The sequence below is a fragment of the Archocentrus centrarchus genome, chromosome 1 (genome assembly GCF_007364275.1).
Source record: "Archocentrus centrarchus isolate MPI-CPG fArcCen1 chromosome 1, fArcCen1, whole genome shotgun sequence".
NCBI lineage: Eukaryota > Metazoa > Chordata > Actinopteri > Cichliformes > Cichlidae > Archocentrus > Archocentrus centrarchus.
Genome location: NC_044346.1, coordinates 33,151,144 through 33,168,455, shown reverse-complemented (window position 1 = coordinate 33,168,455; position 17,312 = coordinate 33,151,144). Strand labels below are relative to the sequence as shown.

Genomic DNA, 17,312 nt, shown 5'->3' with positions numbered 1-17,312 from the left:
GCTATGATGTAAATGCTGTGTGTGCATGTATGTGTGTATGTGCTTGCTACAGTGTGTCACTGACACTGGCAGTCCTCAAATCATTGTTCTACACGCATCTGTAGAATTACACACACACATACACTGACTGACCTATTTTACAGTGCTGTGGCGGACAGAGGCAGCAGAGACTGAATGGGTCATGGCAAGCAACATAACTCTCTTCTGAACTGCAGCCAACCAAGCATGTTCAACAGAGGAGTCATTTTTCTCCCTCTTTCTCTCACTCTGTTTTCTTTCTCTGGCTTCCTGCAGGCATGTACCAGATCTAAGCCCCATTTATTGTGTTGCAAATGAAATATGGTACCCTTTCTTTCTCTCTTTCTTTCTTTCTTTCTTTCTACTGAGACCACACTTTGAGACATTCAAGGTGTTACTTCCAAGCTGTAAATTCACGTAATCGTGACCCCAAATATGAATTCAGATCAAGACAGTAATCATAACAGGGAAAAGGCACAGGATGTTAATAGCTCTAACAATGCTCAGCGAGGGAACTTGAGACTCTGCTAGCCACCATGTCTAGTCATGCTTCAAAGAGTTTAATAATTGATTAGCTGAATTCCAGAGTTTCTTCAACAATGCTTTTCTGTGAACCATACTGAGCTCAATATCTGATTGTTTTCATCCTGTTTTTAATTGCATGGCAAAACAAGTCCAAACTGATCACAATCAAATCCAGACTTTCTTTGAGCTTTTGGTCCATGTTGGTGCTAATTAGCTAATTTTTTTTTGTATTTGTATTTTACATGATCAAATGTTTTTTACAGGCATCAGAACATGCAAACTCCTGCAATTCAAAGTTTAGGACGATTTGAAGTACATTTGGCTTCACTACAAAGCAGCATCCAGTTTTTTCCCCTCCTCTTGGCTTGTGAATTTCAGCTTATTAAGAAGACGTTACTGCAGTGACTGATCATATTGGACATCAGCTCACCATCATTTAAAACTGCACATCCTCCATGTGTGAACAAGGGGCTGTGAAAGGACTCAAATCCACACATACCAACACAGGAACTAACACACACACGCACGCACTCCACAGCTTCATTTTCCTTACCCCATCCCTGCCTCTCCTTGTGCTGGTGACCTACATACTGCAGCATCCGAGTTACATAACCAGCCGTTGATCACTGCAGGCAGCGCAGGGCCAACACCCCCTTGCTCCCTCTCTTTCACAAACACACACACACATCTCACTACAATTTTTAACTTCTTCATATTCTAACAAAGTTGCGATCATGGATCATGTTTCTACTGTTGCTCTGCACATCTCGGGGATAGGTGGGTGAGTCTGTGGAGTTTGTATGAGGTATAATTACACTAAAATTGAAATGAGGTCAACTCAAATCAGAGCTGGGTATCTATCTCATGAGTCAGTATCAGGTGCTCTGACTCTGTGGGAATGTTTCAGCGACATTTGTGAAGGTGGATATTTACAAATTCCCGTAGGAGAATACATTTCACAGACAAAAATATCCACTCACTCATAATGAAGTAAAATCATAAGAATATGTTTCAGTTACTTTAATCAAAGGTCACTAAATCTTTAAAGAACAAATTAACTGTAATAATTATAATATTGAAAATGTCATGGAGTTTTCCAACACATTATTCTGTTAGCATGTGTGTTTTTTTTTTCCATATAAATGTCAGTTTGATGCAAATGCAAACTTGGCTCCAGTGTGTAAGTGTGCACTTGTGCATTTTTTTATGTGCGTGCTACTGACCTGCTCTTTCAGGCAGTAGCAAAAGAGCTTTCTCTGAGTATTTTTCTCAAGTTTACACTGTGGAGGAATGTGATGTAACCCTATTCTATTCCTCCCCCCTTTCTCTTTTTCTCCCTTCACTCTAAATAACCCCACTCTTTCTTTCTCTCTCTCTCTCTCACTCCTCACCCTATCCTCTTCTATCCCTCCTCACTGACCTACTTTTACTCTCCTGGCCTGTTTTCACAAGCCTCCGCACAATACAAAGCAGCTTTTATAGCTTAAAGATGGGCTGGGGCAAAAAAAAAAGAGAATGAGAGAAAAAGAGCAAGAGATACTGATGACAGGGATGACGGAGGATAGGAAGGAAAGGGGGGGTGAACTACAAGGCTCTGCGGTTTTCTCAGGAATGTCACCTTGTTATAGTCGGTTGGTGGTTGGTTTGGAGACCAGAAACAAAAACACATCAGAGTTTCATATTGCTGAAAATAGCAGGTCTTTCTGTGGTCAGCTGCTTCTACACATATACATCCTTCTTCCATCTTTTTGAAACTGACATGCGAAGAGCTGTGGATGCAGCAGATCTGCGTCATATAATTGCACAATGTGAGCCACTCAGAGGATGAAAACAAGTGATTTTTTGGGGAGTTCCTCCCTTCTCTGTTGACCTTTTCAGACCAGAGCTGCTCACTTGAGATTCTCAAGAAACTTGGGTGTTCCTTTCACATTGCAACACCTCTCTATCTGATAGGTTCTCCTTCCTCTAATGGCTCTTATGTAACCCATGTCAGTGGCATGCACTGAGCATGCCAGCCTGCTGTTCCCGTCAGCTTTCGTTTCATTAACTGCAGGATTGTTTGGACACTTCAGCATTCAGTTTGACACAGTTTTCTCCCAAGAAACTTGTGTAACTTGTTTTGGCTTGTTGCACTCTGAAACACTTTTTTCTCCCTTTACTTCTCCAACTAAAACAAGAATTGGTTCATCACATTGAGCAATTCTGGACGATGCCAGAAACCGAAATGATCATAGCCTTGCTTGTGATTTCTTGATGAAACACTGCTTAATGTGCAGTTTGAACCTTCATTTTAGCTGAGATTCTGTAAAAGGTGTTAATCTGGCTTTGATTTTACTTCATTTGGTTAAATGCACCCTGTGATTCTTATATTTTTTGGATTACAGCTAGGCTGTATTGGTGAAACTGATATATCACCTTGTTAAAAAGTTGCCAGCAGGTGCCTATTTATACATAGATGTATCATTAATTTGGACTTGTATTTCTTGCAATATTCCCTCTAATTCTCTTTTTTTTTGGTTTGTTTCTGCAATAAATTTATGGCACAATAGCTGCTAAACATCTTTTGTCTGCCCTTTACGGTGGCACAGATAGTGCAAAAACATTAACATGCATGTAAATGGGACTGATAAATGACAGTGAGCACAGTGAGCAGACACTGCAGACTATAAAATATTTGTAGATACATCTTTAATTCTTTCTACAAGGCTAAATGTTAAATGGAGGCTATTATAAGTTGTTGGATACACATTGTAGCAGTGCTGAAACTGTATTCCTTGTCAGTCTTTGCTATTTTTAGATGTTCCAACACATTTTTTCTTTTACTTAGTTCTTTAAATAAATTAATTAAAGCAGTAGGTCTGATCTTATAATGTTGTATTTTAGCCACTGAATATACCCTTCGTGAGCAGGCATGGCTTTGAATTTTAAGATTTCTGTGTTACACTGCAGTCATGTTTAGTTTGTGCCTGTCAGTATTAATATAATCACAGGAATATCCAGACTCACTTCTGGGTTACCCAACAGATGCCCTCCTGTTCTGATGTGCCACAGTTAGTAAATGTTTGCCAGTCAGTGGTATGAAGTGATGACGTGGTGAACCAGTTATGTTTTGTTTTTTGGTTTTTTTTTTGTTGGCTCACATCGAGCTGTGCTGGCAGACTGGGACTTTACTGAGTGCTGTGAATCAGCTTGCTGGACTTCTGCTTGTCTGAATAATTTTGTGCGTTTATGTAACTTTCCCATCAAATTTCATAAGAGCAACTCAAAAAAAAAAAAAAAATCCAAGAGATGTGTATAAATTCAACAACATTTTATTTTTTTTTCCCCCCATTTTGAATCTTTCACAATTAAAAATGAGTGTTTTTTTGTAACCATTTGCATATCCACGTGAAGTATTACATAATCACTCCTGGCCAAGCTTTTTTTTTTTTTTTTCCTTTTGAAAAAGGCTTTCAGCAAAGGTTATACAGTAACACAGAGTACAAACGGTAACTGGGGCAAAGGGTAGCATGAATAAATACACAGCACAACCAGAAAGAGCTTAGAGCAAAAATGACACAAGTAAATGACAGAAAAATACACATAACAGCAAAAATAATAACCAAATACAACAGAAAATAATATTAATAAAACAATAATAAAATAATGACAGCAGTATACAAGAGATAGACAACTTTACATTTATACATAGTGGCCAGAGGCAGGCACCAGGAAGTGAAACAGTTAAACTTGTACATACTTTATGATCTACTGCAGCTACTGTAGCTAAAACTCAGTGCGGAGGTGAGCAGGATTGTTAAGACGTTGCCAACGTGGGGACAAGGAACAACACAATAAAGAGGCACCTTATAAAGAGAGAGCAGCTTTGCTGGTTGTGACTGGAGAGCCATTTCATTTATTGGACAGACGATTTTTGTCTTGAAATGAAGACGTATTGATTTTTGTTGAACGGCTGGCAAGCAAGGCTCACCTTGTGCTTGCCAACAGGAAAGTGTGACTGCATAGCGTGGACTGATATGCGAGTAACTGGCCTTCGCTTGTTTTGACAACTTTGAGTGTCAATGAGGTCAGATCAACTAAATAAGGACCCCGATCTGAACTCAAAATGTAAAAAAAGAAGGGTACCTCACTTTTTTTTTTTTTTTTTTTTTTACAAGTTGTGGCTCATACTTTTAGTAAAAGAAGAACTTGAGGCATCTAAACAAAGACTGTACAAGGTGTCTTGAAACAACAAGTTCATCACTTAAGTCCATGACTTCCGCATCCCAATGCTTTTTATCATTTTTGTGACAGTTTTCATCTTAAAATATATATTCCATATATGCAAATTTATATGTCACAGTAATATACAATCTAAGTGCTTCAATAGTGAAGAGGACTTGTGTGCAGATGGTTAAGAGGGTGAAGGGAGAGGAAGAAGAGAGAAGAAGGGAGGAAGAATGCAACTCTTTGCCAAAAGGGGAGATGTTAAAGGAAGGATGTGTGTCTTTGGTTAAAGGAATGTTCCCATAATGCCACAATAAACACTGGCCAGCCACTAAGGCAGTTTACAATAATGAATAATTGAATAATGTTTGAATTTTCCACAAGGGAAATATCCCAAACTCCAGCTCTGAAGAGTTTCATTCTGTCACATCCCTCGTTAATCGAACTGGAGGGATAGGTGGGAGGTAGGAGAGAGTAAAGGAAGGGGTACAGGTGACACAGTGAAACTTGATGGTGAAATCACATCCTAACTACATCTCATACTGATCACTGGCTTCTTTTATGTCTTGAAAGGTGCCAATGTGAGTCACAGTTCTTGTTGTCTGTCCACCGCAAAGACAGAGAGGTGACAGGAAATTGCTCAAGCTGCTCCTATTTGTCCTTAATCTCGCCTCTTACTGCGCCCACCCCTCCCACTGCCGGATCCCTTTTTACCTCCCTCCTTTTTAGCCTCTGGCCTCTCATTCACCTGAGGCCTGACCTCTTCTGCATACTCTGGCTCAGTCTCAGTGTCTTTGCTCTCCCCATTGGAGTTGCCACTGTGAGGGTTGCTGGACAGAGCTAGGTAAGGATGCTGAGGCAAAGTGGGAGAAGGGGACATTGAGGTGCTGAGCAGTCCGTCCACCTGCACTCCACATGCTCCATTGGACAGAGCTCTGTACTTGAGGCGGAGCTTGTGGGGAAGGGCTGTGGCTTTAACCTCAGCTTGGCACTCACCATGCAAACCACCAGCTCCCTCCATCTTCTGGTGGTAGCTGCTGATATCTGAGGAGGATGAGGAGGGGGACTCATCATCTGTAGAGCCCTCCTTATCAGAGCTACGAGGGTCTCCATCACTTGAAGAAGTGTCTTTAGCAGAAGAGTTCTCCTGATAAAAACCATCAGCTCGGGGGCCTCCCTCATAGGTGAGCACCGGGGGCTCTTCATCCAGTGTGTTGAGGTAGCCGTTGTGCTGTATGAAGGAGGACTTGCCCTCCTCGTTGTTGTGGATCAGATCAGGGGCGAAGGGGTTCTGGTGGTTTTCAGTGTGCTGAAGACTGTGGTTGTCATGCTGCTGATTATACATTTGCTGTAGTTCTTCTGCTGACTCAGAATCACCATTGGTGTATTCATACTGTGGTGAGTCCAAGGTCTTTGTTCTCTCCAGCTTCTCAGCAACTTCTGTGACAGTCACTGAGCAGTCAGAGAACTTGGAAGTCAGTGTGTCCTGACAATGTTGAGGAGCTCTGCTCTGCTGAGGTTGCTGCTCCTCCGGCCTCTGGCTCTCCATAGGATAACAGCCACTGCTGGAGCGATACAAGATGACGCTCCTTTGAGCTGAGGTGGCCTGAGGAGCAGGGTTGGAAACCTCCATGTGGCACTGCTGCTGTTGTTGATGATGCTGCTGGAAGTCCATGATGCTTTCGGCCAATGAGGAGCTTTGCTGGTGAGGAGAAACCAGAGTGTTGTGGCTGCCATGGTAAGCTCCATTTGGCATTCCATTGGGGATCCCATTAGTGATCCCACTGGGAATCCTGTTGTTTTCCAGACCAGCCATGTCCATGCTTGTGGGCTCCTTCTTTATGCTGTAGCCCATCGGTTCTGGGCTGGAGGAGCTGTCAGACATGTCGGACACAGAGCCACGTGGAGAGTACTTGTGGAGCGTGGAGTGGCGCTCACTGCGGCTGGACTGCTCAGCTTCCGATGAGTCCGAATTCAGCATCACCTGGGACGCACTGGAGTAACCACTGCTTGAGAGGTAGGCGTTACCATTTGGCGTGCCACTGGCACTGCTCCCATTGCCACCAGTGTTTCCATCAGCAGCACTGTTGGAGATCTGCTGACTTTTCTCCATGTAGGAGGCTGTGCTGATGAGGCCAAAGCGCAACTTGAGCTGAAGGAGCTCCGTCTTGAGACGAACGTTCTCCTCGTTCAGTGCCATCACCCGGTTCTCCAACACCATGTCATTGAGGCGACGCTTTTCCCTTGAACGCTTGGCTGCTTCGTTGTTCTTTCTCCGTTTTTCCCAATAGGAAGCATCTTTTTTCTCGTCAGAAATGAACTCTCTCTTGCGACGGGAGGTCACCGTAGGCTTGTTACCTTTAGCCTGGCGGCTAACCCGTACTCCACCCTCAGGAGTAGGGGATGGGGCGCTCCCATTGTAAGGAGAAAAACTGTCAACATCCAAGGCATTGTTGTTGCTGGTGGATGGGAGATGTATACTGAGACTTTCCATTTTTTCCCAGCAGGGTGCTAGAGTAGAACTCTAGCAAAGGGCAAAGGGGGTGAGGGAAAAGATGTAAAACTATATGAGCCTTCTGCTTTGTTACTAAGACGTTTGACCTATGTCGCAGGTTCAGCAAAAACTTCTGGATGAGGTATTTGTGCTCCTCGAAAGGATAGCCTCATTGATTTCTGTTACTTAAGTTATAATATCAAAAATGTTCAAGTGTCCAAATTAGCCAGGAAGATTAAAAAGAGGTGGAACTCCACAAAAACCTCAGACATTGAAGTAGTGTTCTGAGCAAGGAATCTAAAACAAGAAACAAGTTCTGTGTTTTGTACAAACAATTTTCCAGCTGTCTTGGCAAGTAGTTCAAAGCGGTCTCAGGAGGTTCACTTGGGGTGACTTTGAGTTTATCAGTGTCTTCCTCGATCTTCAGCAAAGTTGTGATATCTGTCAGGCAGTTGACCTGCTTCTTTCAGTGTCTTACATGGGATGTAGGTCAGTCCGTCTACTTTTGGGTTCCTTAAGGATCCAGCTTCAATGGCGCTGTTAGTCGACCACTAAATGGGTTACTGAAACAGTGACAGAGGGAGGGAGGGGAACAAAAGCAGAGAGTTAGATTAGCTGTACAATCACTGCATTCAGTTGTGACATGCATTTACATGTAAATTGGGTCAGATTATATTTATTAACTATAGTACAAAGCTTCATTCTGGGTCCCTTTGGTCTAAGGGTTGAGATCAATACACGTCTGTTCATTTCAATTCAACCGGCACAGAAAAAACTAACCCCCAAGGGATTAGATAGTGTTTTTCTTTCTTGTCTGTGTTTCCTTGACTTCAGAAAGAAAATGAAGGTGGATGCAGAGTCTGCGTAGCTACACACACGCACATGCACACACACACGCAGCTGAGGCTAGGGCTAAACATGTGCTGCTGCTGCAGAGCTCTTGTGTAAGACAGAGCTTCATCACATAACCAGAGCTGAGGCAGGCTGACCTGCTGCCAGCTCTGCAGAGACTGACAGATAAAAGAGCTGGAGGAGGAAGGATAAAAATGGGATCTGCACACTGATTCTGCATTACTGTAGCTATAATAAGACAACACAAACTGTGCATTTATAATTTCTGCTTATAGATTTCATTTTATAAAATGTAGGAAAAAGGGCAAAGGGGTTCTGTTTTGTCACAGTTTCTCTGGTACTTCATCTCACTGTCTGAAATTACTCAACACCACAAGCCGCTGCACTTCCTTGTGTGGTGTCAACATCTTATCAACAGGAAACCTTGCCCACCCAACATGTCTCACATCATAAAGTTAAAAACAATGGCAAAGGCAGCACAGGCGGATGTTGACAGCAATGCCATGTTATGTAATAACAAGATCTGCCCTTATTTTTCTTTGCTTCGCTCACTCCATTGGATTACACAGATGATATGCATTAATTAAGAACACATCATTACACAGGGCCCTGAAGTCCTTTACAAACATAAAAACATCCTTTTTATGACACACGCACACACACTGAGCAAATGCAATAATCTAGGTCACTGTGCCTGTAGGCAACAATGACTCTGGTGTCGCTTTTCATTTGCAATAATGGAATTAAACAGAGTGCAAATATGACCTTCTATCACTATGAACGCAGGAATCCCCGCAGAATGTTCTCTGCTGCTTTTTGACTCAATGATTGCAATCCAGCTGATTATGTTTTTATTATGTAGTGTGCTATAGATCTATTATTGCTGCCCGTCCTATTTGTATTCTGCTATTAGTCAAAATACTACAGAGACTAAATTCAAAAAGAAGAAACAGAAAGCAGCTCTGTTTTTGCTCCTATGTTTGTGTTCTTTCTGTGCAGTGAAGCCTCACATGAGACAAAAGGCAGTACAGACGATTCCTGTTACGTAAACAGAAATCCAAAGTCAACGAGAGAACAAAAGTTCTGATGAACAAGACAAGTTCACATCCACCTCTACTGAAGTGCTTTTTTTTTTCATATAACTACTCATTTTGTACCAGCAAGATAATGCTACACAACTATCTAATCTAGTGAGCTCTACTCCCGACTGGTGACTGCATTTCTTCTTCCTCACAGTGAGTCAACGACCCTGTTACATAATCTCACATTCAAAAAAAAAAAAAAAAAAAAAAAAAAAAAAAAAAAAAAAGGAAAAAAACCACATTGTGACCTTGGAACAGCTTGAAAGCTACCCTGAATAATTAACCATTTATTTAATCATGTGTGCTGTGTTGTAACTCAGGGGCAAGGTCTGCTGTAGATATGCTGGGGAATTTTTTCCACTCTGTCTTGTTGGTTTCTTAGTCTCAAACTTGCGTAAAGCTACGTCGGACCAAAAGGGATTTGAATACCAATGGCAACAGATGTGGAAACATGTAGGATGACCTCCGCCGCCCCCCACCCCCCCCTTCCAATCCCGAATAATTTTCGTAAAGACATGGAGGGGGAGGGGGGGGGGGGTGCGAAACAAAGGCGGGTGGGAAGGAAGCACACATACGTCTACGCTGTCCCACTGACCTAGAAACGATGCTAAGCGGTAAACACTCCTGTCTTTGACGGTGTGCCATAAAATAGGTCAGTGGGACTGCAACGGAGGGAGGGCAGGAGAGGGAAAGAGTATTAGAGCACACTCTAAAAATAGAGTAACAGAAAGGTGAGGGAGGGAGGAAGCAGAGTGAGCTTTTTTAGGGGAGGGGGGGCATGAGAGGAATTTTACAGAATCTGCAGCAGGAGCAATAAAAGAGACACCTGAATACGTCATCTGCCTAAAAAAAAATAAGATTACGAAAGCCTCGATAATTTTCATGCAACAATAATTCCCGCTCGCTCTAGAAACCTTGCGACACCTTTTGCTCCACATAACAATAAGAATCAGCAGCAGATGAAAAATGATAGTGAGAGATACGGCATTGACGTCAGAGCACACACCCATCTCTGCAGCCAAATTCACATATAACAGGCTCTCTCTTAGGACTGCAAGGGGAGGGGCTGCTGTTGTTGCTCGTAGTGTACGTGCTCTGAATTTCTCTTGCTACAGAGAAAAGCTTGTGTAACACATGCATATTACACAGCAGCAGGAGCTACAGGTTACTGGCTCTGAATGTCCTCCGATCTCCCTTTCCACTGTCCTCTGTGCTCATGTTGTGCGCTGAATAAAAACCAAGACTAATCCTACAGAATAAAGAGATACTGGGCATTTTATAATGAAACTGTCTTCTTCCGCAGAGGCTAATTTCTCATTAGAAGGAATTATTCACTGCAGCTACTGTACAGACTGGTTCTGTGTTTTTCACAGAGATACAACTTTGAAGTAGTTCCCAGACACTTGCCGCTCTGGGAGGAATGGTTCACCTCTGACCCCCTATGAGGCAAGCATGAGTAAAACGCATGCCGTCCTCTTCCTCTCCTCCATCTTTTAAATGATCCAACACCACACACGTGGAGGGGCCCCAGCTAGGAACCATTTTGCCCTGTGGCTTTGTGTTAAACAAAACTAAGAGACAGGAATCCAGACATTCCAGGTCAGCTACTGAGACATATATGACTGTGTCCCATTTAGCAAGTACCCAAAGTATCATGTGACTAAAAAATACTTTGGACTGTGGGGTAAAGGTAGCAAATGATTCTTGATTCACTTATCTGTGAGATTTCCTTATTAATATGCATTTCAATATCCACATAATATAAACAAGAGTCTATTTCTTTTTAGTTAAATCTGAGTTGCATTAATGTACAAGTCAAAGGTTTTTGTTACTTACAGTCACCAGATAAATGTTGTACAGATTTTCAGAGTAAATCAAATGCGCCAAAACTACTGATTACAACTCATAGAAATAGCTGAACTCAGTTAAGTCTTCTGCCATCTGTGGTCTTGTATTTCTCAGAGCAACAGACAGAGTGGTCAAAGTAGTCCAACGCTTGCCCTGTAAACCTCGTGTCTCCTCACCCAGATTCAAGTCTGACCTATATTCAGAAAGCTGGTCAGGCCAGAGCGGTGGCTCTAAAACCAGACCAGCTGGCAGTAGGTGGATTCACCAAAACTGTGCCTGCTTTCGCCAGACAGGGGTTTCCATGCATTGCATCACATCCTGAACACTCACTTGTTATTCTAACTTTTACAAACGATCTCCCGAAGCCCTCACTGCAATATTGTTCGAGACAAAAAAAATAAAATAAAAATAGCCAAAACAAAAATAAGTGTTATATCTGGTTTCTGCTCCGTGTCTCTTTTGTGGTGGAGAAAGAAGACTAAGCAAGTTAAAAATAGCTCACAGACACTGAGCAGCTGAGTTACATCACTGATATCAGCTTTTGTGGTTAAATGGCTCCTTTAGATACAAGAATTTTGCTGTTAATGTAGATATAAATGATAGGGGGGGGGGGGGGGGAGTGCTGGGTGGGAACGGGAATCAATTACAAAGCGTCTCTGTCCCAGGAGGGAGCTGCTGTTTATTGCTTTTCCCTGCTGTGTGCTGGTTATGTCATAGCCTTCAACTCCCTCAAAGCAAAGCTCTGTGCTTTACTTAACACACCTGGTGAGCAAAGAAAAATCACCCAGTGACTCACTTTGAATAGAAATCAGACATTTTGAGACCGTTGTCTCCTTTGCATATGAACATTTATTAATTATGTGCCATAAACCCTGACAAGTAATCTTTCTGAACAAAAGCCCTAAGATATGTTTAAATAACCCTTTTCTGTAAAATCTTTTCCCCAACAATTATATGTAAAAATATAATAATTTGCTTCCTTTACGATCTGCTCTGACATGATTTAGACATTTATCTGTGATAGACCTTCAAATTAATTTAAAACCTAAAAACAGCCATGCGTTAATCCCAGCGTTTGCACTAGCTGGGCAGTCAATATCTTGGTCACTAAAGTGATCCAATGACCTACATAAAAACAACATGCCAATATGCCACGTGCAGGAGCTAATATTGTGTATTAACCACACAGCAGCAGCCCGAGCACAGCAGCAGCCCCCTGCTCCCTAGAAAACACCACCATGAGGGGAAATTACACCGCCTTGACATTGACCTCATAATGTGCGATGATATGCCCAACCACGTTTTTTTTTTTTCCAGTCGGGACTCGGTGTTTTGTCAAAAACATTAAGAAACAAAAACAAACAAACGTAAAAAACCGCAGCAAAACGGGAACAAAGGTGGCATACTAGCCTGCGTGCTTTACGTGACAAAAAGCCGCATACAGCTCAAAGTCACGGACGGACGCGGGATCTGCCGGCGCAGCCGAGAGTCGCCATGTGAACAATAACCGGCCATGGGCACCATGTCCTCGCCTCAAAATACACCCACACACACCCAAAGACTATTTACCCGCAGACAATGGTTAAAAAAAATGCACATAAACAGATAGAAACAGCACACAGCAGCCCGCCGCTCATTCAAAACATACCTTTCCACACAGGAGAGGGAGGAAAACATTCAGGCTTCCCCGACACAAAAGCTGTCTCGCTCCCGTTTCCTCCTTCCCGTGTCCCCTTTAGAAAAAAAACCTCACGAAAGAGAGAGAGAAAAAAAAAACTTTCTTCTCCTTTCCCTGTCGCTGCTTGGGTCAGTAGTCGTTGAGTCAGTGGGTCGGCTGGATGTGGTTTCTGTCTTTTGGCTCGGACTGCCTGTGTGTTGTGCGCTGCAGGACACTTTGCTCCAGTTTCTCCGGTTCCCTTTCTAGAAATATGTGTTAGTAGGTCAGCAGTTGCATAACAGCTCTTAGGCTGCCTAGTCACGTTTCTGTCCCCTGTCTCTTCGCGAGACTCTCTCTCTCTCCCCTCTCTGTGTGTGTTACTAGCCCCCTCTCTTTTTGTTCTCCTCCCCGCCCCTTAATCTCCAGGTTCACGCTGTAATGCCATCTTATTTACAGGATTGGTTAAGTTTATAGCAAGGTCATGAATGCCTTTAAACAGACACCATGGCCCCAACAACAGCACGACCTGTTAATCATGCGCTTGTGGGTGAAAAATACTCATAAATGAATGGGATGGAATGAATGGGGGACACACACACACAATAACAATAATAAAATAAAAATATTTTTTTATAATTTGATGCTAATTGAAGTCCTGCAGTTGAGACAGAAATATGATGCATATAAGTGAGGCCTAAGAATCCATAAACCATAACCATTTTTTTAATCGTGTGATTAATGTGTAATTTTATCAACACTAATTGGGAAACTCTGGCTTTGTTTGTATCAAAATAATTTCTCACAAAATCACATTAGGTCTTTTCTTTAGAAAGCAATGACTTAAAATAACTAAGTATTTTTACTTTCACTTTAAGTGCAGTTTTCAGATTCTTTTTCTTGTCATACAGGATTTAATTGTGAATGCTAAAGTGGACTTCATAGTGTTTTGAAGGGAAATGTAGTTTTTGTTCAATTCTTTACAGATGAGAAGCTTAAACTTTTGACTGTCTGCAAATTTTAGTTCCAACAACTAAGAACTGTGTAGTGTTTTACTATAACTCTGTGCAGTGTAAAAGTCTGAGTCAAAGTATCAACTTTCTTTCTTTCTTTCTTTCTTTCTGTCTTTCTTTCTTTCTTTCTTTCTTTGCCTTTTTGTCTTTCTTGTTTTCTCTTTCTCTGACTTTCTTTCTTTGTCTTCCTTCCTTCCTTCCTTCCTTCCTTCCTTCCTTCCTTCACTGTGGAACTACAGGGCAGTGAGTTTAAACCCAGGCCTGTAATTAATTCTCTTTTCTACCTACACATTCTCCCTATAATTTATACCCACATAAATGCATGTTACTGTTTTAAGCAGATATACATATTATCAGAATGCAATAGATTTTTGCATAAAGGATATTAACATCAAAATAAATTCATGATGAATTACATAATACTTGGATAGCTGTTACAATACCAGGGTAAATGAGTGTGTGTATGAAAGAAAAGTCCTTAGTTAAGCAGAACAGAGGGGAGGGGCAGTGTATTAACCCTAATCTTAACCCTCCTCTCCAACTGGCCAAAGCACAGCTTCATATATAAAGCTTATCACTTGTATTGTGATGAAACCTATTTGGTTTTGACACCTGTGGGTCCATTTCTAATTATTCTTACTTTAAAGCGACCGTTCAACCTCAGATCATGGCCTGCAGCTCTGTTATTCATCTATATTGTTTTGGTGTCCAATTTGGAAGATATACTCTGCACTGATGTCAGCATTTTTATGAAAACAGTATAATATAACTGGGTGGCTTTTGTTTGTGGCAAACATAAACATACATTTGGAAAAATAAACAGCAGTCTCTCTTCAGAAATCATGATTTCTGAAAAGAGACTCCAGGAAATCCAGAAACTCGCTGTGAGCAGTTTTGTTTAGGATCTTTTTTCCTTCTAGCCACACCCACTTAGGAAAAAATGTAAGTTTCTTCCAGACATTGTTGTAAATGATTTAATTATTTTACTATTGTTTTTACTGCTTTATATGAATTGCACATTCATTAAGTTTTTTATTGCCATTTATTTTATCTTTGCACTGAGATTTTTGGCCTAATTCCTGTTAGTATTTGCAAAACCCTGAAGTGAAATAATCTCACTATTCATGACAGTAAAATTAAATTAAATTATTGCATATTAAAAATTAACATAAAGTTGTTTTGTCTATATTTTTATTTATGTATACAGGAAGTGGAATCTGCTTAGGAGCTTTTTCTATTTTCCCACAAAGCCCGTTGTTCTCATCCTCACCATATTTCATGTGCAGTTACGTCATCCCTGCTTTGTATCAGACACACATCCAATTCCAAGCCACTTTCACACTCACATCCCTTCCCCCTGCTTTATTTGAACACACACACACACACACACGCACACACACACACACACACACACACACACACACACGCACACACACACAACCATCATCACCACCACCACCATTACCATGCTGGGGAAACAGTGGCCTTGAACTTGTCTGGCTCCTCCCCCCTCCTCCTCAGATAGAACCACCAACCCCCCAACACACTCCTCCATTTCTCCAGCTGCCTCTGCATGCAGGCATCCCCCTGGCAACTGTGGTGTGGTGGTGTCTGCCTAGCAACCCTTTTACTCCATCTTATATGGCTTATGGTATGGGTGGGGGTGTGTGATCTCAGAAGAAAAAGCTCATGAGTTTATGGTTTTGTTGGAGAGAAAGCGAAAGAAATAAGACCTAAAGGATGGGTCTCTGCAGCTGCACAGGTCTGCAGAGAGATAACCTCATATTTCAGCTTTAAGCTGCATTTGTTTAGGTCATTATGACTATTATTGTTATTGTTGTTTTTACTGATCCACCACTCCTTTTGTGTGTGTGTGTGTGTGTGTGGGGGGGGGGTATTGCTGGTCTATTGTTGCCTTAATTATTATTTTTTTTATGTTTTCTTTTATCTAATGCGCCACACCTCCAGTGCCACACCTCAATTATTTCTATTCATTCATTTGCTTACATTTGTTGTCTATATCGTTTTGTGGCTGTTACCTTATCGCATCGTTATCGTAGCTCATGCTTTCTGCAGCTCATTGTGCTTCCACCTGAAATGAAATGTGCTATTGAAAAAAAGGAGCAAACACATTTTGCTTGCTTGCTCATTTTGTTTTCATTTTGTTTGTTTTCATTTTGTCTCCCTGCCTCATACTTGCACTGTGCTTTGTGATGAAAGAGGATAAATAATGCTTTGCATCTCTTCTTGTTCTGTGTGTGCAGCGTGTGGCACTGTAGTAAGCACAAAGGAGTGACACTGCTGTGAATGAATGGAATGACTGAATGAAAGTCAGTGACCATGCCGCTAAAGACACTTGGCGCCACCTGGTGTTGACAAAAAAAACCAAGCTTGTATTAATACAGAATTATACCATTTAATCATCTTCTGAGACCAATTTTAATAATTCATTATATCTACTGGTGCATTCTGCCCCCCCCCCCCCCCCCCCCCATTGTTATCAGAGTGTTTCGCAGTCTCATCTCAGACGTCCACGAGCCAATTTTTATTGTTCTGAGCGTTAATGTATTCTGAACCTACATGTGGGTCATTCAGTCCCCACCACAGCTGCTTCAAGGCTAAAAATAGCTTTTCTGCTGCTGACGTGATAGATGACTCATGCAGAGTCACACTGCTCTCCCTGCATTCACCCCTCTCTCCCCGGCACTGTCCCACACTCCACTCTCCCCTTTGTTTCACTAACCTTAACTCAGTGCAGATGGACTGACAGTGAGGTGGTGTTTACAGTTTTAAAGCCTTCATTAAAGCGAGGAAGGCCATAAACGTAATTTGAATGATATCAGTTCATCTAAAAAAGAAACTGATGACACAGTCGTAGTCTTGCGCAGTGCACCTCCACAGGTCCGGTGCCACACCTACCATAGCTCCCTCTGTGCCCAGCGTTACTGAGTCCATGATGTAATGCCAAATGCAGCTTAAAAACCCTTCTCTTAAAATATGTGTGGCCTTCAGAAAAATGCAACACAGTAATTTACCATCAGACTACCGTCAGACTTGATTCACTTGGAGTTTTCTTAATTTAACTAGAGCACTGCCTGCCAGCATTATTTCTTGCAGCTACAAATTACAGCTGTCCCCTATATGCTTGATAAGTAGGCAGTCATAAAGTTACTGTTTCAAAAAGAGGACATCTGTGAGGATACACACCCTCAGTGTGTGTGATTGTGTGTGAGATTGTGGGTATGCTGCATCCCTCAAGGCTGACTGCTTGTCCAAAAAACATAAGCAAGTTGACTATAAAAGGAAACCAAAGAAAAAGAAAAAATGTAATTTTGTAAAAACACAAACAAAAATATACTGTCCATATTTTACCCCTTTAAAGGTGCATTTGAGGGTTAAGACTTGGTTTTAGGATTAAAGGAAGAAGTTATCTTTAGGTTAGGGTTAATGTGAGGATTTGGCACTTAGTTGTGATGATTAAGACGAGGGGTGACAAGCTTGGGAATACACTGGCAATGAATGTTCTCACTAGGAGCCAAATAAAACATACTAATGTGTGTAAGTGCAAAATTAAATACAGCTTGCTTGCGATTTTAAATTATTGCAAGAAAATATTTTAA

General features: G+C 41.7%; 1 protein-coding gene across 2 annotated transcripts; it reads right to left on the bottom strand.

The window, feature by feature from the left end:
• Window positions 1-3,911: 3,911 nt before the first annotated feature.
• Window positions 3,912-13,007, bottom strand: nfil3-5 (nuclear factor, interleukin 3 regulated, member 5). 2 transcript variants are annotated; one of them, XM_030758584.1, is made up of 2 exons: window positions 12,674-13,007; window positions 3,912-7,806 (listed from the first exon to the last, which is right to left on the bottom strand). In XM_030758584.1, exon 2 carries the CDS (start codon window positions 7,241-7,243, stop codon window positions 5,411-5,413), a length of 1,833 nt encoding a protein of 610 aa, XP_030614444.1. In that variant the 5' UTR covers window positions 7,244-7,806; window positions 12,674-13,007; the 3' UTR covers window positions 3,912-5,410. The 2 variants fall into 2 exon arrangements, with proteins under 2 accessions (XP_030614444.1, XP_030614528.1); XM_030758668.1 differs by lacking the exon at window positions 12,674-13,007 and adding an exon at window positions 11,014-11,149.
• Between the last annotated feature and the right edge of the window lie 4,305 nt (window positions 13,008-17,312).

Excerpts from the sequence above, each read along its gene's own strand:
- nfil3-5 (XM_030758584.1), bottom strand. The coding sequence starts at position 7,243 with ATGGAAAGTCTCAGTATACATCTCCCATCCACCAGCAACAACAATGCC.